This window comes from Choristoneura fumiferana, chromosome 7, assembly GCF_025370935.1.
Source record: "Choristoneura fumiferana chromosome 7, NRCan_CFum_1, whole genome shotgun sequence".
In the NCBI taxonomy this organism is placed as follows: domain Eukaryota; kingdom Metazoa; phylum Arthropoda; class Insecta; order Lepidoptera; family Tortricidae; genus Choristoneura; species Choristoneura fumiferana.
This window is the reverse complement of record NC_133478.1, coordinates 7,422,207-7,445,989: the sequence shown is the minus strand read 5'-3', so window position 1 is coordinate 7,445,989 and position 23,783 is coordinate 7,422,207. Positions and strand designations below refer to the sequence as shown.

At 36.0% G+C, this 23,783-nt stretch overlaps 1 protein-coding gene across 9 annotated transcripts in view; it reads left to right on the top strand.

The window, feature by feature from the left end:
- Positions 1-23,783, top strand: part of spri (Src homology 2 domain-containing protein sprint) — a 269,173-nt gene that overhangs the window by 132,895 nt on the left and 112,495 nt on the right. For 7 of the 9 annotated variants that reach the window (XM_074089991.1, XM_074089998.1, XM_074089996.1 and 4 more), the window contains exon 2: positions 3,344-3,809. The exons of the other annotated variants lie outside the window; for them this stretch is intronic. In XM_074089991.1, coding sequence (XP_073946092.1) covers positions 3,397-3,809 — 413 coding nt within the window. In that variant the 5' untranslated portion in view covers positions 3,344-3,396. The remainder of the gene's footprint in view (positions 1-3,343; positions 3,810-23,783) is intronic. 9 annotated transcript variants of the gene reach the window in all.

Below are 23,783 nucleotides of genomic sequence, written 5' to 3'. Positions count from 1 at the left end.
TCTTATGAAATAATATTAAGGGTAGGTACTTTAATAAAAAATGCAATTAATACACATTGTCTCATTTCTCCATAATAATGCAATTTAACAGCCGTAGCGGAATGACACGCGTGCTGTTTTACCCCCAACTCCCACTATTTAATTGGTTAAATTATATCGATTTAAGCCACATTTAAGCCCAATTAATTGGACCGGCCACCTGCGGCAGCGCACCTTCCAGACAGATGATAGGGACAGTTTTTGTACATTGACCTTTAAATTTGGACACCTTGTATTTTAACTTGCTCGTTTGCCTTCCAGTCGTATAAAAAAAAAAAAAAAACTTAAAGTGCCGTTACCATTTGTCGCGTATTCAAGCAAAGAATTTGAGGACGTAGTTGCTTAATCAGCTTGTTAAGTGTTTCGACCATTAACTAGTAGAGTTGGGTTAGGTTATGTCAAGTTAAAATTTCCTTTAACGGTATGTAAACTAAATCAATCTTGTATAATGTTTAGGAAATTCATCTATTTCGGAGAAGTAAATGGTCACAGTATAATAAAGCTTGGTTCACTAATATGTTGCATAAAATCGAATCCCATAATTTCGCTTCTCATAATAACCTTGAGCAGAATCATCATATCACCGAATTACTTTTCGCTTATTTTTTTCTCATACTGTCATTTCTCGTAATTTTGTAAAGCAGAATATTAACATCACATAATATCGATGAGAATAATATTTATATGTTCGAATAGTTGCTATGACGACAGACATATCTCATTATTTTGCTATGCCATTATGCCATAATAAAAATTGGCGATACTAATGTTCTGCTATTTAATATTCTGCAGAAGTATATTCGGCGATAAGAGTGTTCTGCTATTTAATATTCTGAGAAATGATAATTATGCAAAGTTATGATTATGCAAAAGTACCTATCATTCGGCCAAAAAAAATATGAGATACCTATTATGCGAAATACATTTCGGAGAATCGATATTATGCAAGATAAAGGGAACCCTAAAAGCTTCAACCGTGTCGAAGTTTGTCTACATTTTGTTAGTAAAATGAGATAAATCCAAACAGAAGCTGCCACAGATAAATTGCACAACCGTCTGTAACTAACAAACAAAATAACCCGGCTCTAATCGATGTTGGATTATCCGATAACTCGGACACGCTCTTTCCAACTCTGTTATACTACAGCGTTCCACTATTTTTTGTAGTTTTGATGCAAAAATGAGTACAAATACAAATAAAAATACAAATGGTTTATTTGTTGAACACTGGTAAAATTGTACATAGGCGCAGATCTTAAATATTAATATTACATCACCATGTTGGGCCATAGGGCATACAAAATCTTAGCTAACAACGAACTGTCACAACGGAGTTGTGCAGTTACCATTAATTTCATTCTGACAAAAACTCATTAACAGTATAATAATGCTTTATTCGTTGTGTTATGTTATACTTCTTTGCTACGCATACTTTCGTTTGTTTTAATTTTCAATTAATAAAATATTTACTGTTTATCGTGGGCTATTTACGTAGTAATGGATATTTAATGTTAAATAATCTTTTAGAGTTACGTGGGTAGACACTTTTATTAAATTAAAAAGCAAAACTATACAACAACTAAGTAGAAGTAGACGAAATATGGGGGATCGAAACTTGATATTGAACATTAGTACAAAACCATACACGTTTTATTATTAAACACAGTGGTAGATAAAATAAAGTTTCACAACAGTAAGAACTGGGAATTCTCACAATCAGTGTAATTCTCCATTAAAGATTCCCAATGTGAACGGAAGTGATTCTCGATTACATGTATTAAGTTAGTGGTTGAATAACGTTGCATTCTCACTTTCCACACTTAGCAACCGTCGATAAGAAGCACTACAACTTTTATTGATTTCATCAGTCCATCGTGAACAATAGCACTGATTACTTGATACCTATAGTATAAATAGTGTTAATGTTTACATACATTAGTGTCTATCGCCACTTTGCCTACTTTTTATAGAAAACAACGGCTGAATGCACCAAGACAATGGCACTAAGTTCGCACTGCATTAAAGCAATATCATTACTACGTTCATTATCCGAACAAACCTTTACGGTGGAACGGAACGGATTTCTATTGGATTTGGAAATTATGTAACAAAACTAGTTGCGTAAGAGTTGTATAACAGTCGGCAGGCGACGCGTGAGTGGCTAGAGGATGCAGAATTGCCTATGTCCGCCGGACGGACCAGGTCAGCAAGATTTTGTCGCGACTATCACTCAGTACAACACCCTGTAGTCAGTACAAATTATGGTGACCTATTTTAAATAGGATATTGATTGCAATTACTTTAAAGTCTTAAGCTTTCGGTCTACCTGTTACAAGACCAAAATATGGGAAGCTCATCATTGAACCTATTACTTCTAGGTAGACAGTAAATGCGCCGTTAAAACAACCCAAATGTAACTAAGTAATCATGAATTTTTAAAACTGTTGCGGCATACATTGCTAAATACACATTGAATTTAGGAAACGATTACTTACCTCTGTAGTCGATGCCATTGATGGTAAATGAGCTATTTTAATTCATGTAAATATAGGTAGGTAAATGTGAATAGACTAAACCGAACCGAAGTATGTCAAGGTAAAAAACGTAATGAAGTTTCTATATAGACTTAAAAGGCAACAATGGTTGATACAGGATGCACTGTCTACTGTGCTTGTTGAAACTGTTGTGCGTAAGATCGACTTTGGACGTCACTTAAATATTTTTTATTCGTTTACCGTTATTAGCTAGCCCTAACCTTGAATTCGATTTTGTGCAGGTAGCATTAACGTCATCTTTTAGTATTGAATCATCACCGCGGTACCTATGAAATTTTAAGTTGTTCTCTTTCTAGTGGAAAATGAATTTAGTTAACCCTGTTGTGCGAAGGGCCCTTCATTACAATCGAGCACTATAGTCAACGGCCGTTATGAAGTAAATCCTGACACATTGCAAAACTAATGAAGTTTCTGAATATAAAAAATGTGAATCATAGACTAAAATGCAATGCTTACTTGTTGCGTCCGACAGAGTAGTAAGTATAGCACTTTATTTCAATGATTGTCATTTACAATAATCAGAAACTTCATAGTTGTGCAATGTATCAGGATTGACTTCTTAGCGGCCGGGCACTATAGACTGCAACGTTTTATGTCATGTCAAGGACTCTTAATCAATTCTCATTATTGGTTTGCATAACTAGGGTATCTTAATTAGCAAAGATAAAACAACTCTGTACCTCAATAGCATCAAGGTTCAACGATATTGGATTATTTGCCCCTAACTTAGCAATTTCTTTCCTTTGCAGACAAAAATGTAGATATAAGCAACGTAGGTTTAACCTACAGCTATTGAAGAACGATGTCAATAGACCAGGCGTCACCACTGGTGCCAATTAAGCCGCAAGTGTCGCTTCAGAACAGTGCGCTCATTAAGAACAGCCATAACCGGAGTAGCTTCTGTGGAGCCATTCCTTCTCCAACAAACGGTAATGGAACGTTCAAAACTTTTGCCGTCAATCGCAAGAGTTGGAGTGGGAACGTGACGCTTCCACTTCAGCAGTTCAGCACGGACTCGCAAGCTCCTCAGCTCGCAACCTTCCGTTCGGGAACAGGGACTTTCCCAAGAAATCGGGAACGGAACAATAACAGTTCCTCGAACGGAATATTAACACCTAACGGGAACTCAGTGCAGACGTTTAGAGGAAATGAAGTGAGGAGGAGCGGATGTTCTAACGGCCGACGCTACGCGGAGATCGGAAACTGGAGTAAAAGGTTAGTGAGAACAATGTTTCGTCAATATTTATTATTATTAGTTTAAAATTTAATTCAAAACGAAAACTTGGTTATATCTTATGATTGATATTTTACTAAACATAATTCTCGAAGAACGAGAACAAGAGAAAGCCCTTTCAAAACTATCCAGTGAAAAGTTTATAACTGCAGGTAAATAAAGTAGCTAAGCGTAGCTTGTTCCGCCAACTTTTACTAGGCCCTATTTGTTTTCTCCTTTTTTCATCTCGAGTAATTCTGTAACAAGTTTTTCCAATTTCATTCTCGTCCTCCCTTTCATTTCCTCCCTTTTGGCACGGCTCGGCTCCTTAATATTACTTTTATTAGCTCAAAACGTTTAACAAACATTGGTTTCAGAATCTAATAACGATGAGTTTTATTTCAATAAAGTGATAAAAGGATATTTGGAAAATGATTTTCTTTTTACACAATCTAGTTCTATTTATAATCTAAAACCCGATTTGTAATTTCATTTTGAACAAAAAATATAATTAAGTGAATCCATTACGTGCCACCTGCAGCAATATCTGTGTTTAAGCAATCGATTAAGTTGTGCGGAAGACTTATTCGGATGTTTACCACAAGTTTTATCTAATCGTAATCTTCATTATCTTTAATTCGTGGCGTGTAGAAAGTTTTTCCATAATTCCTGCTCACTCAATTTGGGGCAGACTAAGTCGTTCGATAAGACGCCGACCAATAATCTGGCCGTAGTGCCGGGCTGTTTTATTAGGGGCCGAGTTTATCGCGACATGATGCCTCGTCACTAGCTGTGATATTATCGCTCTCCTATTTAGCAGTTTTCCTTTAGTACCCATTTACTGAGTGGCCTGCGTTTGCTTCATCCTTTATCTCTGTTAACACTTCCTTACAACGTTACGTTCGGGTACAAACAGAATTATGAGTCCAAACTAATCACAATTTAATGCTAATAAAAGCGACTATTTATCAACCACAGTAAGTATAAATTACACAATATTAAGTAAATGTTTATCCAAAAATTTTTATTCATCGAAGCGCGTTCGTAATCCGGCCACTCAAGGTTATATCTCACCCATTGTCTCGTACCGAAGATAATTTAGCAACGCTTTGCATAAAAGGGAAATCAGATTTTTTTTGCCACAAGTTCACTGACTATTTTGTTTCTTAATATTAAGTTGTGTTTTCCTGTTGTTATTTTACTCAAACATTTCAATAGACCGCGCAATCAGGTACGAATTAATTTAATGTTAAGATCTTCAGTTGGTTCTTCTTTTATTCAAATTATAATTACGGTTTTAATAACTTCCTCGCTTACTTGATAACTATCATAGACTGAAACCACAGATGTGTTTATTAGCACTGACACCAATAACTTACTAGCAGGAGTCATAAGTAACCGCATTTTGCAACCGTATGACTCATGACTGATGGTCATGCCCAATAAAGATCTGAATGCGAAATCATACAAGCATGATGGAGTACTCAATCATAGCAGTGAAAGTATTGAGATTGCTTGAGGATTTACTCAGCTTATTGATTCTATAATACGAGTTCTGAGATTATGTAAAGATACGGTATTGCTTGATGATTATATTCGTAATATTACTTACCTTTAGGAGATACGAAAAGATATATTCAGATCATGCCTGTATTGGAATGTGAACAACAAATACAGCAGTGTATGAAGAATAGAAAATTAATGAAGATATCACTTTCTTCACCAGTCATTTTACTAACGTAAAGTGTTTGATATAGAAACAGTTTTAAATTAAAGTAATTATTTTCTGCTTCCTTCTCTTTCTCGTCTGTCTGCATAAAATAAAAGACAATCTATTTTATTTAGTTAACAAGAACTTTGATTGGTTAAACATGATACCCTGTTGCATTATTTTTAAGTTCCAAAGGTCAATGTCCACTAAATATTATACAGGTACAACAATGACTCGTAATATTTTCCGGCGGCCATGTTTAAACGGGTAGTGACGACAAAAGCTTGGCGGGAAAATAATTTTCTTCCGCGTAGACAGGACATCTTACTATTGTGAAAGGATTTGAAAGACCCTTTTCACGACTTTGCGGGCTATTAAATACTTTGAGTGCCATAAAAACATAAGTTTATTATAGCGTTTATATGCTTTTCTATCTGTAATCAGGAGTTTTAGCCAGCTTATTTAATTAAAGGCCGTCTTATTAAGATTTATTTTAATGAAGTCTATTAAAAATGCCTGTTACAAGGGAGTGTGTTCAATAAACTTCCGATTGATTTTGCTCAACTGAAATACATACTTATACCCGTGTTAAGTAAGTTAGTACGTTTTTTATCTAGCCAAAACAAAAACCTCAAAACCTTTTCTTATAAGAAATAAACATTTTTGTACACGATTTTGTGACTAAATAAGAAAACAAACAAGCTGAGATATGTGATGCATAGGAGAAATTCGTGTCTGTATCACTGTCCAGTGGTGGTGTAGTGGTATAACACGTGGCACGGAATGCCGAGGACCTGGGTTCGATTCCCAGCACTGGTCTAATTTTTCTGGTTTTTCTATGCATCTATATTTCAGTTTGTATTTTCGATATGGGTTTTACGGGATGACCGTAAAAGTATAACAAAAATTTGGAATTGGAATAAAAAAAAATACAAAAAGATTCCATTAAAACAATCTTAATTTTTGTACAAGCTCTTTGCTGACTGTATTTCTGTTGTGTTGACCGTACTTATACTTGCATTACCATTCCAACGAATACCCGTATCAACTTTTCAATAATCACTAGAAGAACCTATACCTCTGTAGGTGAAATTTTACTTGCAAGATTTGACCCGAACAAACAATCATTGCTGGTAAAATAAAAGATTGGATTGGAATACGTGAACGTTGATAAATAAGCTAATCTTATCTTAACATCGTTTTTCTTCATCCGTCTCTGTGGCATTGTCTCTTTGTGACACAGTCTTTTTAATTGTGTGGCATTATTTGACAGTGGTTTCATGCCAGCCAACAACTAAACTATATTATGATTGATTTTTTGGAGTCTTTTTGTATTTTTTATTTCAACTCCAAATTTGTTACTCAAGCACTCAGCGCTGGTCTCTTTTTCTGGTTTTTCTGTGCATCCATGACTCAGTTTGTATTTCCGAAACTAAACTATAACAAAAAGTTAAATCCTTGCATCCACTACTTTACGTCGTTTCAAAGGGTGAACAAGTTTGCTGGGCTTCTTCCGTATTTGGTGAGCGCGTAGTTAGGATGTGCTCGACGTCCTGAACAGCAGCACCAAACTAGCACTCTAATGTTTCCGTCCAACCACATTTAATTTTGTGCATGAAGACCCGGAAGTGACCATAACCAGTACTGACTGAGACACAGATAAAATAAACATTTGGCTATAAACAGGTCTGCAACTATACTGACCGGCACAAAATTTGGCCCCCTCTTCAAAGTTACCTATTACTGCATACATTTGAGGACCAGATTTATTGCCGCTGAGTATATTTATGAATAAAGGGTTAATATTTAATTTAGATTTACTCGTAATTTGCATACCTACTCAAATGTTGATAAAGTAAAAGAGATAAAAGGAAAAAACCGTAACACAATACCAGTTCAAAGTAACCTCTCACGCGACCATATTTGTATCAATTTGCGTATAGGTAAACACGTCGCCGATACAAAAGAAGTAACACGGGCACCTGCCAGTAATGTTTGCTGAGTAAATAACGTTGCAAATAACGAAATTCGGTGCGTAGCTTTTATATTGAATATCCGGACGCAGGCTTTGCTCATTGCGTATTCGGGACGCATGACGGGGCATAAATATCCCTGTCGTCCTCATTACAATAACTTGGCCTGTTATGGACGTCCCTGAAGGCTGCAGCGGATGCCTGATCCCGTGGGATGTCAATCACTTAGATAATGGAATTCTAAAACGATCCCGACGTTAATTATTTACAGGTTATATAAACGTGATATTGTTTCATTTGTTCTAGAAATTTTGGAACTGCAATTACTTTCAGCCGCACTTAATCAGCGTTGAAACTTTCTCGGGCGTTTGAACCACGTTTGAACAGTCCTTCATAAACAGTGGAACAAAACTACGGTTACATTTATTTAGGACGCTAAACAAATTATGGCAGTAACTTTGAATGTTGCTGAACTTCCGAACTCGAGTGGATACAGCTTTAATAAATTAAGCGGCTCTGCTTAAATTTCATTGAGTAGCTACGGTAAATAAGATGAAGTTCCAAATTCAGTAGCTGCATTCGAAAGTCGATATCTATGCAGCAGAAAGGCCGACACGGTCTAGCGAGCACGACGCGTTGGACGTGTGGCCGATACCAAGTCCCTACTATCCCTAGCATGGAACAGTTCAGAATGCACTTGTTTGTTATGCTAATTTGCCTGATTTGCACAATAAAACAACTCGCGTACCACTCAACTGTCCTAACGAGTCGGCTCCAAGTACATTGCATTGTGATAATTTGCTGTAATTGGTTGGACCGCAGTTCCTAATGATTGTAAATTGGGTTGCAGTGCTACAAAAATGTTGCGAAAGTGTTCTTTTAAAAAAGGTTTTGGTTAGTTGATAAGAGAATCATTTAAACAGACTTTAATTTTGCATCTTATTTCAACATTATTAGGTAACTAGTTTAATACACCCTTACTAGTGTAAATAAAGTGGTTTACTCGTAGCTGCCGAGTTCGCTGACTACTGAGACTATATAAACTATAACAGGATTGAATGGCGGGTGCTGCCAAGTACATACCTACCTACCAACTCGCTATCTGCAAGCTGTAACTGTCCATTCATTGGCTTCACAATTGGCGCCGTCGCTAATTGTAACAAACCGTTCCTTTAAATGGACTCGAATGAATGTCCCACTTAAAGTACCACATGTTCCATTATCAGCTTTTACGTCTTACATTTAGTCAAATTACGGTTTTTGAAAAGTTAAACGCGCCATGCAAAATGAATAGCCAAGTTATGGTAACTTACCAGGTCGGTATTGTCATGATCAGACCATTGTTTCGTTATTTTCTATTTCATAATGTACAATTGTACCTCTACCTTTTCGTCGCGCGTGGTAGGAACAATTTCCTAGTTCACAATAATAATAATACTACATAATCAACTCTGTTAACAAAAGTATTGCAATTACAAGTGTCGCGATGCACATCTCAAATTGTTTGGCGGGTTGTTCGAGAAAGTTACTTGGTACGCAATGTATAATATGGAATGAATGAACTTACGAGTATTTGTTTAAAAATCATCGTTGCGAATAATAAAATTGGTGAAAACCGGGAAATCCCACTGAAGACTGACTCATAGTATACTTATAACACTGCTAGGGATTCCGGCGTCTGGCAGTTGATTTGCTGTTCCATGAGTCATATTTTCAACGAATCCTTACCTATATGTTTGTTTTAGATGGTTACGATAATTTCCGTTAAAACCGTGCTTAATTGTCAATACTATTCGTACGTTTTGTTTTATTTCAAATATTTTAAACTAATGAACCTGTGCTCATCAATAATTTGAATATTGCGCTTTTTATCCCTTTCCGTGTCTGATTTTCTTGACCTTGTTCCTAATTCACGTCAAATTCGTGCCGCTACACCAGTTCTATCTTTTCACAAATGGCAGCCGTGTATAATTCCAAAGGCCTTTAGACAGGTTGGCGTCTTGAAACAAAAACGATTGGAATCCGAACATCCAAACACTTGGAAACAATAGCACAGCTACACACGAGTGCGTCGAGTGCCTGGCAGGTCAATCAAAAGATAATAAAGGCTTTAGGCTTGGCCTCGGGCATTAATTAAGACCTGATATAAGCGGATTGACGCCGTCCGATTACTGGGTTGCTGTTGCCGGACATGTCCGGAATTCTGTATCAATAGACTTTAAAGGGTGGGCTTGAGGAATGGCTGGCAGATTCTGAATTATAAAAGTTTCTACTATTATTATCATAGGCATTGTGCAAAGTAATACAAAACTATATTTCATAGTAGGGTTATTAAATATGACCATTATAATAATTCAGTTCAATAGTTTTCTTATAACAGGGTAACATTTATTATGTTTTTGGTAGACCAAACATTATACATGACTTTAACTCAAATCAGGAGTACGTTCTTGAAAAATTTAGGCTGACATAAACACATTAAGGATACTCATATTACGTCAAGTTAATCCATTACAAAGTTGCAGAGGTAACATACCTCCCTGCAGCCTGTATTTGTAGGCCCTGTCGAAAGCTTGCCGTAATATTTATTACAATTATCTCCGCTTTCCAGTCTGCTGGGTATGCATAGATCATAGGGTGTTGAATGCCGTGGACGAGGAACAACGAAGGCTCAGTCAACTGGTTTAATTAAAATAGTTTGGGAATTTTCGACAGCTCAAATCTGAGGTAATTAAGCAAGTTAAATTTCGTTGCTTCATTGAGATTTGGACAATTAGCTGAAATTTAAATTTCTAGTTAGGCATTCTGTGTTGTAGGTTTAAGAACAGTTATTTAGTTGTCCTTTTGTTTAAGATGAAAATGTTTTTTTGCTACGTTTATTGCATGTTTACTGGTTGAACACTTGAGGTAAACTGGTGGCATAAAAGAAGAAGTGTAGCAATAAAGAGTTGATGTATTTTTGGCATCTAGCCAGCGAGGAAAGCGATTTTATCCGTTGCCACGGATTTGAACTTCCTTACCGATAAGAAGTCTGGAATAAATTTATCCTATAATATGTTTACCTCTTATCTCTTCGTTAGATATTATCTAGTGGTTCATGTAATTTACTTGCCAAAGGACCTCATGTGACCTGTAGAAGGTATTTTATACTAAGTGTTCTGTGCGACTTTGTCTGCAAAGAACTGCACTTTTTTCAGCATAAAAACCTGTCGCCTATTTATTTAGTCATTATTTTTTACATTTTAGATAGATTACACGCATAACCCTTTTCAACTAATGAAATGAAATCATTTCAATGTAATTAATTAGCTGTCCTTAAATCCGCCAAATTGAAATTGTTTTTGTTTTGCTACTGAAACGAGCTTTTGCTTTTATTGAATCCCTTGTTTTGGGCCGACGCCTGAGGGGGCTAATTTTGAGACTCGATCAAATTATTCGAAGCCTTTCATGGATTCATTCGGCAATTTGTTAAAAGAAAAACAACACCGTCAATGAAAGGGAATTGCTTTTTGTTTGTTAGCCTTTGAACTTGAATAACCATTTCTAAGTTTATTTTGTCCACTGATGTAACTTATTTACTAGTTGATATTACGTAGAGAGTAAAAGCAATATAAGTACGTATTACGGAATATCGAGGCGTTCCAATAAAAGAATTGCGCTTCACTCTCGGATCTGAAGCCAGTCAGACGGTCTTTTTGTTATTTTCAATAGAATCTAAGAGCGCACAACTTAAAGTATATTTTGCGACAGAATTGCTCTTCAGGTTGGCAGTCAGTATTGGGTTACTGAACGCCCGGGGCGGCTACCGGAGAGCGTTTTATTTTGTCTCGTTTTTTGCCGTTTGCTATTTAATTGAGGACATACTGATCTGATACTGTTGTCTGTATTTCATGTCAGTGAGCACTTTTTTCTTTTTTAAAGAGGGTTGGTTTCATTTTGTGCCAATTTAACTACCATTTCATTCGGTTATTTCATTGTCTAAATCTATATTCTGATTAATCGTTTATTGAACGTTTGTCGCATCTCTGTACGGTTTTTTAAAATATGAAACTTCAACTTTTTTGTAACTCTACTATTACACGCAAGACTAACCAAGCCTACGGTTTTTAACTACTGCAAAGCTAATTTAATATGAGCTCTAAGTAAGAAAAATAATATTGAAGCGATTGTAATATGTTTGATGTATAAATTACACGCAAATAGTTAAATGTTTCCGATGCTACTCGATTATTCGCACGTTATAGGGTTGCCTCCCCACGTCCGGCCTATATCATATGACCGCACTAGAGTACCGAACTGATTGACAGCTATATTCCCTGGACAGCCCTAATAACCCGCCCTCGCATTACGGATAATTTAATAAACATGGGCCGCCAGTGCATACAATTACTAAATTGTTTGCGTTTGCGGAATAAGCTTTGATTGAAATTGCTAACCGGTTATCTGTGATTACAGATATACGACACGATAATTATATTTGTATACGTAGGTTAACATAATACAGTCAAATTTTGAACATGGCACAAATTTAGTGTTTGCAGCTCAGTTAATGCTGGACAAATCCTACTGACACATTTGTTGAAATTAGTCTAATAAAATTAGCGTTTTCCATACATTGTTGAAATTAAATCATTATCTCAATGTATGGAAACCGCAAATTCTATTAGACTAGTTTCAAGACAATTTGTTAATGCGATGCATTATATTGTTTAATATCTACACTGAGCTTGAAACGCAAATTTTGTATCACGTTCGTTTCACTCCAGCTGAGTGAGTACATTACTTAGTGTACAAAAAATGACAAATACGTAGGTACCTCTTTAAATTTTTCAAGGATATCGAACTGCCTCCTCCTATTCTACATGTTAAAACTAGACTTGTTTTTCGGTCATAAATACTTTGAAACAAACAACATCCAGTGGTATGGCTTGTGGCTTTTTTACTGTGTTAGGTATGTATGCTACTAAAATATAAGTTTGTTGTTTTAGGAGCAATATAAAACTGATCTCTGCGCGACTGCGAATCACGTGTCGTCGTTATATTTTAAACAATATTCGTTCATAACTTATAAGCTCATGAACATAAAACCATATACGAGTACTTACCTACATGATCTTTGATCAGGAAGCCATCTTATACCTTACCCCTTACCTGCCTAAGTGGCCACTTAATTAAATTTTTATGTAATTATATAACTACTTAATGGTGTTTCATTAATATCATTTGCAAAACGTTGAAAGATTCTTCAAAGTCTTGGTCTTGTAACAACTCGAATTTGACGAGTGCTCTGCTCACTGAAACGTCCTAAATGAAACGTACTTCAAAAGATCACTAAAAGGGTCCGAGAGGTCACAGCTTTTGAGCTAAAACCTTTTATTGACATAAAGCCTACTCCGGTTCAGAATGGAGTGGAAAGTTGATTCGGTTTGCCGTGTTATGTACCGAAGCAGATGTCCATTGTCCATACTGGGACGAAGCGGATGTTTTCTTTATTTGCTTACATGCCGTGCGACCTCAAGTGTTCTGTTTGAGATAATAAACCAACAAGAGCTACTTCATAGTCTATCTATACCAAATGTAAGTGTCCTCTGAAACGAGCAGTAATTGGCCTTGATGTCGTATTATTTAACGAACAAACAAATATTTGCATTGCAGTCCATTATAAAAATGTTGAATGACATGACTACAGAGATGACGACTGGCATTGTCGTCTGACGAAAACAAATTATGCATTACATTATAGTATCATTTATCACAATGCATTCTACCAAGATCATATAATAGCTAAATCACCAGAACCTATTGATCAGTAGGTATGTGTCAAATTAAATCATACGAGTATTACAGCAAGGTGCAACTATATAGGGTTATCATTATAGTTTGAAGCCAACAATGATATAGTTTCACGGCATTTTCAGTACATTAAACATAAATTGATGTCAATGGAAACAAACTTATAGGTACCTATCGAGTCCCTCGAGTATTACCAAATACGTTCCGCAGAGGAATCCAATATCTGTTCACAATAATGAAATTGCAGTATGAATGCCACCGTGATTTTGATTATTGAATCACGGTTCATATTTTGCAAATTGATATTGCTGGTTTTCTCCTCACTCCGTCGGTTCTGTTTATTTATAAAACCGCCGCAAATGGAAAGAATATAATAAACATTTTATTTTAAACATTTTTTATTTATTTGACTGGATGGCAAACGAGCAAGTGGGTCTCCTGATGATAAGATAATATTATCATTTGTTGAAATCACAGTAAAGAGTAAGAGTAATCAGAGTAAGTTTCATAAGATCTTAGTGCATTAATTGTCGGAGTTTTTTTTATTTCACATGCTATTTTGTCGTAAAATACTTTTTTTAGGCAATCAAATATCGAATGATATCAGAATTTCTCGGCCTAACTTGTCTTGCTTATCGATGGTATCCACATTCCATATCGAACTGAAATTCCCGTTACTTTTATTAACTTTGGGCTCATTTATACCCGATGTTTTGAATTGCCTATATTTTGCAGTTGATATTTACTACCGTCTACGCTTCTGTATGATATTAGTCACGTACTTAGTTATTTTCACCACATCGGGGTCACCCAGGCCCTACTATACAACGAAGTGCATAATTTGAACTTCGTATCTTGCCGTCCCGCTTTCGCTAATATTGTTTAATACGAGAGTAAGAGGGACGGTACGATAAGAACTTCGATTTTCGAATTTTGTAGTTGCCCCCTGAACACATCAAGGATCGAACCCCGGAACCTTGTAGGCGTAGACCGTTGCTCGACACGTTTGCCGCCTACGGAACTCTAATTAGAGGCCATTGAGAACGGAGGTCATACCGACTGTGATAATGATAACTTTCTGTCTAGTATTTGTTTGAACTGTGGTTGTATATTCCGACCATTCACTTGTGAAATACTGATGTGAATAAGTAATTATGTTAACGAACGGTTGGTTTTGCTTTGTAGCCCCAAAAGGTTAGTGTTACTGGAGCTAAGTGTGTGTGTATAGAATACGCAATTGAAAATCTAAACATAATTGATAATAAGCTGTGCCTGTAGGTTTTAAAGTAGCTAACTTCTTTTGATAGAAGGTACACATTGAATTGGTTTTGAAATAAAAAGGACGTGGAAATAGTTACAATTTCGTCATTAAAATAAGTTGAAGAAATAGTAGTTAATTTGTAAACCAGAACTGTTTTCTTTTAAATAAGTTTAAAGGCTTGAAATATCCTCCTACACCTTTAATAATAATAATAACATGGGATTCATGGGACACATGGGATTTATGGGACACCTGACACCAAACTAAGCAAAGCTTGTACTGTGGATACTAGGCAACGGATAAATATACTTATTTAGATAAATACATACTTAAATTAATTAATTAATAATTAAACATCCAAAACCCGACCCGAGAACATAAAATTCGTACAGTCACCACCACCAGTATCTGACACAACAGGCATGCTTAAATATCTGATACGACTCTATTTCTAGGGCCGGAAGGACGTGACATATATTTTTGCACGCTCCGCTGTGGCAGATATTAATGCTGGTGACTGTACTATTCATACAAATATCTGCCCCGGTCAGGAATCGAACCCGGGACCTCAAGCTTCGTAGTCATAGGTTCTTTATATATCCATATTTTTAAAGAAATAACATTTAAGTATTGATACAAGCCATTAGTTCTTGCGCCAAGAACTATAATTATGAAACATTTTATACCTTAGAAGAAGACATCTTCGGTTTTCCTTAAATTGAAATGCGAAAAGATCTTGACTCAAATAAACTTAATTGGTTCAAGTTTTTTTTTCTGTGTAAGCATGTGCATTTCATCATTTACTTTGAAAATACCACCTATAGTATCGTTCTAATAAGTTTGATTAAAAAAATTGTTTAAACACAATTAGATTCTCATTCAAAACCTCATGCTCATAAATAAGCCTAAAAGTGTCGCTATCGCGTATAATTTAAACAAAGGTAACACTACACCGCACCAAATTGTACACTGTAACTATATACGAGTATACGTAGGCACCGCCGTATGCATATCAACTACAGGGTCTACAGGTGAGTGATTACCCCAAGTCGATCGTATTAGTCGTGTCACATGTTGTTAGCTTATGTAAATACATGCCTAATGAATGAACTTAGAAATAATGGACTGTCTTGTGTTGTCGTTTGTTCCTGGTTGGTTAGACTGAGACAGGGGCTATCAATAATACGCAATGTACCCACTACTGTCTTAAATGTATCGTGAGTTTTTAAAATAAGTACAAGAATCTCTTTAAGATCTAGAATTAATTTACTTAGCAATATGAGCGGTAGTATGTTTTCTTTCGGCTAGTCTTGGGATAACTCTACGAGTCTTAACTATTATAATTATAACTACATTTTGGTTTGGCTGCTTCATAGAACTGTTGTACCTAAGACATATTATTATAGGTCAGTGACTTAATTTCTGACAGCCGTGAAACAGCTGTCATACATTGTTACAATTGATGTAAAGTTAGGGACTTTGTTATTCTTATATCTAATAGCTTTTTATCAGTGAAAACGATGAAAGTCTCGTGTTTTACGTGAAATGTTTTATTGGGATTTATTAAATATTGAGTTGCAAAATTATAAAGCAATTATTTAGATATATCGGAAGTAATTCAACGATCGTTCCTTATCTGTAGTATATTAATCAAAATAGGTTTTTGGTTTCCATAGAAAATCGCTCATCTTTTGTTTTTTGAAAGTGTAACACAACTTATTTCCCTTGAATAAACCATGTGTGGTTGATGAATACAAATTGAATATTATATTCGTATTCCGATAGGTTTCCACTCTCGAATCAATTTATTTTGACTTGACCATTTTCGATGCGGGGAAAAAGAAATGATTTACGCACAACCGTCTGTCCGTTTTGTCACTCCATATTTCATACATACTCACTCGTATTTGCATCGTTTGAGTAGGTATAAAAGTGACGGTAGCATTTCGATACGAATTCTGAACACCGTATAGTTTTTAATAACAAGCGATTCAACAAAAGTGAAGTCAGATGCAGTAAATTCTGTCTTTTTTAATTTTAACTTTTCCAATACCGCACTAGTACTATGGTATATAAGTAAATACCTAAAAGTAATTGACTTTCATAGTTTGTTTTTACACAACGTCGATGAAAAATTAGCATATTCGAAAAATTCGAACGAATTCCTGATATTTCGACGCAGTAGTAGTTAAGTAGGAAGTAGGTAGGTAGATAGTAGGTAGGCTGGTAGTAGTAAGTCGGTAAACTCCCGACTCACGAGTAGTAATTTTATGCCTCTGAAATAGATACATAATAAAATCAAATTTATGTATGAGTCATGGTTATATTGACGAACACATCATAAAACATTTTATAAAGTGTTAAGACGATTAACAGGCTTATAGAAACACCAATTCTGTAATACGTTAGTTGAATAGAACTGAAACACGTCATACATTAGGTGTATCTAAATTGCAGAAACCTTGTAAATATTTAAATCGTCCAACAACTTATGTCACAGACTGTAGCGGGTTGTGGAACACCACAATTTAAATTAAATAAATAATATTGTGGTTCGGCACTGTTGGTCTCTATCAAAATGTGAATGTTAATATTGTTGAGGTTAAACCTGGAGCGATTAAAATGAAGCGTTTAGATTCCATATACTTAATAAGTTAAGTGCTTCAATAACATTTTATACAGGAAGTGAAAGTGCTCAAGTCCCTCTACCTTTTCATGTCCGATATTATACCGTTCCTTAAAACGGGTAATTCAAAGGATTTAAATTTATATCAGTAACTCTTTGTTGTACATAAAACACATTAGTAGACATACAATGAAGAGATAAAAGGAGCGAAATATTAACAATATAGTTATTGTGATAATAAATAACTTAATAGGTTGTATTAAAGAATTAACTATTTTCTTTCATAGCAAATGTTGTAGATATTTTAACGAACCTCATAATCACGATCAAGTAATATTCATTGCTTTTTAGCCATCCGAATCCGAATTAAATAATATTTCAAAACTACCCGAGATCTCACGAGATCTCAAATCCACAAATTTCAACTCGAGATTGCAATCCCTAACAGCGACATGCTTGTTCGTTTACCCTTTGTGTCATCCAGTTCAACTTTTTTGCGTGCAAAAATGCATTCATTGTCCAATAGAAACCCTGTTATGCAGTTAGGGTTGCCGCTTATCGCTTTGCGCTCACACCGCGGCAGGGTTGCCTATCGTCTGATGCACGCTCGGTCCATTTCCATAAAAGCCTCTTCAATCTCGCAAAACGTTTCGGGAATTTCAATTCGCGCTTAGCGTTTTTGCTCGGCCCTTATAAAGTTTTTTTGCACGGTAAATATTGCAGCAAGGTTTAATTAAATCGTGGTCGCATATTGAAATTTGTTTCATGCAATACTTACGAGCTTGAGCTGTTAGTGAAACGGTGTAGTTTTGCATTTGGTGAGGGTAAACTGTGGCGAAGGCAGGTGGGTTGATATGACATGTCTGTGATGAGTTTATTTTCCCAGTTATTTCTGCAAATATTTTAAAAGCAAAAGTTTGTTAGTTACTCCCACAGAGTTACTCCTTTGCGCTATAACGGCTTTACGGATTTATTCGGGCGACTTTTTTACTGGTTCAGAAACGCAAATGAAGACCAGAGTGTTATTTTTGAGAATTCACAGAGGACTTCCATTAAATACTGATATATCAACTCAACTGACTCAGGTTAATAACTTGTTAGAAATAAATAAAGGATGCTTTTGATACCTATGTCATACAAAAGTAGTCACAAAATTTTGTATCAGTTTCATAATCAATGCTTAACTTAGATCGAAAGCGCATAAAGCAATAGCGAAGCTAACTATTAAATTTCGTTATTACTACCATATTGGCTGCATCTGGTGGCAGGAATATGCAATCTTCAAATTCCAGTAACGGCAACGATCGTTTCTAAGTGCCCTCGATCTATTACGTAAACAACTAGAAGGAGCGGCGAGTACAGGGCTGTGCTCGCAAACGCTCTCATAGATGAGATTAACAGTATTTTTATTTAACATCCAACATGACTCCTGCCAACACCTACAAAGATAACTGTGGATTTGAGGCAGTTAAATCTTTTGCACATGCGTTAGAAATTGATTCGTGCTTATGTCCACTTTAAACATTTGTATCATATGGCACCCTTTTCTTAAACGACATTATAAGCCGTGATCAGATCAAAGAACAGATCATTTCATTACGTGGCCGACCATTTCATGAGATGGTGGTTTGTATTTAATTAAATGGCCAGTTAAAACTGACCTAAGCGTTTAAACGTCATCGTTTAATACTAACGTCCGTATACGTACGTCGTCGTCATAGTCTAAGATTATTATTAAGTATCCATGGATACCTAGGCCATGTTAGATTAACGTTAGATAAGTTAGATGTTTTTTCACACTTCTATCCTCGATTTTCACATATTTACATTACTTATTGCACGAGAAAACATAAAGATAATAATTAAATAAAGTTTGAAAAATTAAAATACGATGAAAAGTTAAAGATGTGTTTTGTTGCGGTTTTAGTGAACTGGTTATTCGCGAATGTTTTCGTCAAGCGTTGTTAAACCTAATGCATTGTAACTATCGCTCCGTGACAGATAAAGTCATGTACAGTTATGACATTTCCTTTTAAAAAAGAACTGGGTTTATAATTTTAGTGGTAGGTAATCAAGTCACGCCAATTTACGATTTGTCACACTTTTTTGTAAGAAAGTTGCAATTTATTGAATTAGGCGTTAGTTTGCGGAGGTCCATATCAATGAACTAAAAGAATTTCTTTGCTCACCCGCGACCTTATAATAGCTAAGTTTATGCAAGATAAAAGCGTGTTCATGCAGTTCCTCTACCTCCACACTGTAAGAACACACACAAATCACACAAACAGATGTTAAACATCTGGTTGCATGGCTGTGTTGCTCTGAAGATGAGCTCTGGCTGAATTCAGATCGCGTTAGTTTAGTGCCGTGGTGGTGATAGATTGGTTTGTGTGATTTGTGTGTGTTCTTATTTAGTACTGTGTGGAGGTGGAGGAACTGCATGAATACGCATATCTTGCATAAACTTAGCTATCATAAGGTCGCGGGTGAGCAAATAAATTACCTTAGTTCAAGAGAATTACAAACATTCTTGTGTCACAAATTACCAGACGATGCCGCTGATAGCCGCCCTTGATGTAAGCCCTTTTCTTGAAAGCCCCGATGTCATAGTTGTCTGGAAACACGGCTGTCGGAAGTTGATTCCTCAATTTCACTGTACGTGTTAGGAAGTAGAGGGAAACGTACAGTGATAGACCACCGTTCATCGAGATGATGGCAGGATTGACGAGTTACATTTCACAAGTAAAAGAACCTATCAGGTAACAAAACAGTCAGTGTGTCTCATCTCAACTGCTTTTGAAATTTGTTCAAAGAACACACACGCACAATAGTTTGAAACATAAATTTTTGACGGACCGCGGGAGCCGCAACGCTATCACTAGTTATTGGAACGTTTCCATATTTCCAACTAAACCGTCGCGTATATCGTGATTGGTTATCGGCTCTCTAACTCTATTAGCTGGTTCGTGCCAACTCTGAACATGACAATGTTGTCAATTCATACAACATTTTCCGCAGTTATTTCAGACTCGACTAGCCGAGTTAAATTAGTTTGCGTGGATAGCAATTAGCGGGAAAATTGTTATTTTCATTACGTGCTGGGGCGCGACACAGACTTGTATTATACCTATCATTTATAAATTCATCCATGCATACATTTATTCACGAGACATTCTTGTACTTTATGAATGTTCAAAACGCGAGTGTTTTTCACAGTGACTGCTTCTCCAATGCGTTACCTTTGTACCCGCTATGAAACAATACATCTGCCAGTGCCATACCTTCCGGTACGAAACCCCAAAGTCGACAGCGCGTATCGAATCGACACAAATATCAAAGATCATGTCCACACGGAGCTAAAGGTCACTGACCCCAATGCGGGCTCCGAATTCAGTAGCCGATGGGGACATTAATCCGACGCCTCTAGTCTTTACATATCACGAAGAAACCGGGAGCCGCGGTAGTCCTTGGAAAGGGCAGACAGGTTAAAAATAATTTCTTAGTCACACAAGCATGAATGACCGACTTAACGAGATTTTTTAGATTGTTAAAGCACCTATTTAAAGTTAGTTGAGATTTATAGTGTAAACTATTTTAATATAAGCAGTTTGTTGTGTCTCTTTAAGTAATTTACGGCAGAAATTTATATCTCTGAAGGTGGTACCTGTGTAGTTACTGTTTCTATAAAAGATAAGTTATGTTTACGGCTTGGCTATAAAATAATACTGATTCCAATTATGTATCTGCGTAAAACTAGTGAGTTTTATCACGACTGGGCGAAATATGATCTGACGAGACGATTTGCTCCCTGCTGACATTCGATACAGGCGTCAGGCATTAACGTCCATTCAAAATTGTATGACTGTTGTTGTTGATTCAAATTAACTATCACAAATGTGACTGAATCGATTAGATGTATCATTCAATTGAACATGCTTCTCAAAATTTATTTACAAAAAGTGTGTAGAGATAAAAACGTCTAATGATTTACGAGAAGAGACCAACGAGACAGCGTCGAATAAAATTGACAGTCTTTGACCTTCTTTTACAGCTTCATATAAATCACAACATATTTTTTGTTACTTCATTTAAATCAAATTTAGAATTTAGTAAATTTCCATGTTAAATGCTGATTATTTATGAATAAGATATCAGTGTAACAAGGCCGAGTCCGCTCTTCAGACAAAATTGCTTTGACCGCATTTACTCCGGGGCTATAAAGTTACCTGTTGAAAACTCTCTGGAGACCCCTCAAAGGAATTCAGGACGAAGCTAAATTGTCTTACTTAAGTAGCGCAAGTAGCAACATCAAAGACGTTTGAAACTGAAAATGTTTACGCAGCGGAATTATGTTCAAAATTACGATTCCAGCTTTGTATGTTGTTTCTTTAGTAAAGTGTTAAATTCTATGTATATTTGCAAGGGAAATATTACGTAAATTATCATATTAACAAAGAATCCCAAGTACGTCCTGTTAGCCATGTTACGATAACGTTTATACAAAGTTCACTAACATACATTTTATTTATTTCTTCCAGGTAATTGCCGACATACCAGCACGATGTTAAGTGTTCGTAAGTAAAATCATAGTTTAAGAAGTAACCGTGAGGAAGTACACCGGCAATTTACACAGTTTGGTATTAATATTGACCAAACTCTCGCTGGCTTAGTGATAACAATAAAGTTATCAACTCCACGTTCGCAAGCATCACCACCAGTATGTTCACTGGCGTTGCGTTTAAGAATGCCTCTCCCTAGTTAGCGGAAACTAAGCCTTAACGTTTAGGAGATAGTGTTAAAATTTAACTAGCACAAGCTGGCTTAATTGTGTTTAGTAAAATGTAAACTCTTACGGAGTGTCAATAAGGTTGTAACATCAAAAGCAACTCAACGTCTGCATTAGAAGTGTCGCAACTTGCCCTATCGAATGTCACAGACATGCGCTATCCACATAAAGTGGCTAAAATAAGGCCTCTTGATGTCGCTGCGCCATGTAGGAAATGCATTTATTTTAAATCGCTGTCATTTAGATTAGATTCCAAACTTAAGTTTATTGGATCGCCATCTTGAACTATTATTAAAATAGCTCGAGGTATATCTGTGGAATTATTTTGTACAAAACGACATTCTTGTGTCTGAGTCCAACGCGATCTTGAAATACTCAGACAATATTGATTGTAAAATGTGAATGTCTACGACTTTATAAGTTAGAAATTATCTCGAGGAATTCAATTGATAGAGCAAAAACGAGGCGTCTTGAAACAACCTCGGCTGGCAACTTTACCGAGTAATTCCTATTCAGCGCTTTTTGCTCTGGTCTACAAGACTGACGTTATTCTCGTTTTTGTTTTACGACACCAACTTGCCTTGTAAATTTTGTTTGCTTCTTTATGATACTTTTTAAGCAACTTACTCTCACGGTTTTACTAGCATAAAAATAGGCTTGTCTAGTCCATAACTATTAGGGAATATCGGTATACTTATATTATGGCTCAAATATCAAGTCTAGTTCGAGACGTCGAGTTGCGGAAAACAGCCCGCTACTACAGACCTACCTAAGTCTAGGTCTAGCTCCAGTGGTATAGGCTGTCTTGTCTATTCATCCAGTTACTGTACTGTTTTATCAGATGAAAAATCAGATGTTACGCTTACAAAACCCTTATTGAATAGTTTTAAATTTTATTTCGTAAATAATCTAGTCACACGACATTTCTGTGTGTAACCCTCGCAATGGCCCCAAGGACTTGCCAGGCGTATTACTTTGATGATCGTCCTTGCACTCCCCCCCATACCCTTTTACAATCTATTTGTAGGAAAATGAGTATATAATTTTTCACCAACAAGGATCGAGGCGGCATTTTTCATTCCTGCAGGCAAATGCTACCCCAGCAGAATTTCCATTCACTGCACTATATTTGCTGCAATGTAGGGCTTTAAGCCTATAATACATATTCATGTCAACCAACCTACTTCATTTATTATTATTATATTTTTTGTTGATTCTCAAGTAATTACTAAAATATTTTTATATATGAAATAAATGCTCAGCAGCAGAGTGATGAGATGTGTTTGCGATTTTAATCATTGCTTACACTGTTTACGTGCGGACGTTCGGTCATCGACCTCTTTGCGACTTACAATTATGCAGTTGTTTTCTGTGTTCTTGTATACACTTAATTTAGTAGCTCCTTATTCCCGCTTAGCTGGCCAAACTCATATTGAATCTAGCAGAACATATCTACCACATACATCCGAATTACTGGGTAAAAATTGTCACCGATTGGATATTATCCGATGAACACCGGAAGCTGCTCTGCTCTCTGCTGCAGAGGTATGCGTAGAAAACGACGAGCCGATTCGGAGCGTCTAGAAGTCAAACGTACTTAGAGATCATACTAAGTGGAAAGACGAAGGAGAAAGACCTTTTGCCCAGCCATAGGACACACACACGCATATAAAAAATCTCTAAGTTATTATCATTCCTATCTACTTGATTATAACCCTTTATTATTTTTATTTTCCTAATTTGAATTCTTGACATGTATGAATGATTGATTTTGGATTAGTTTAGTAAGTGTAATTTAATATAATTTAATTCATTAATTTTACTTT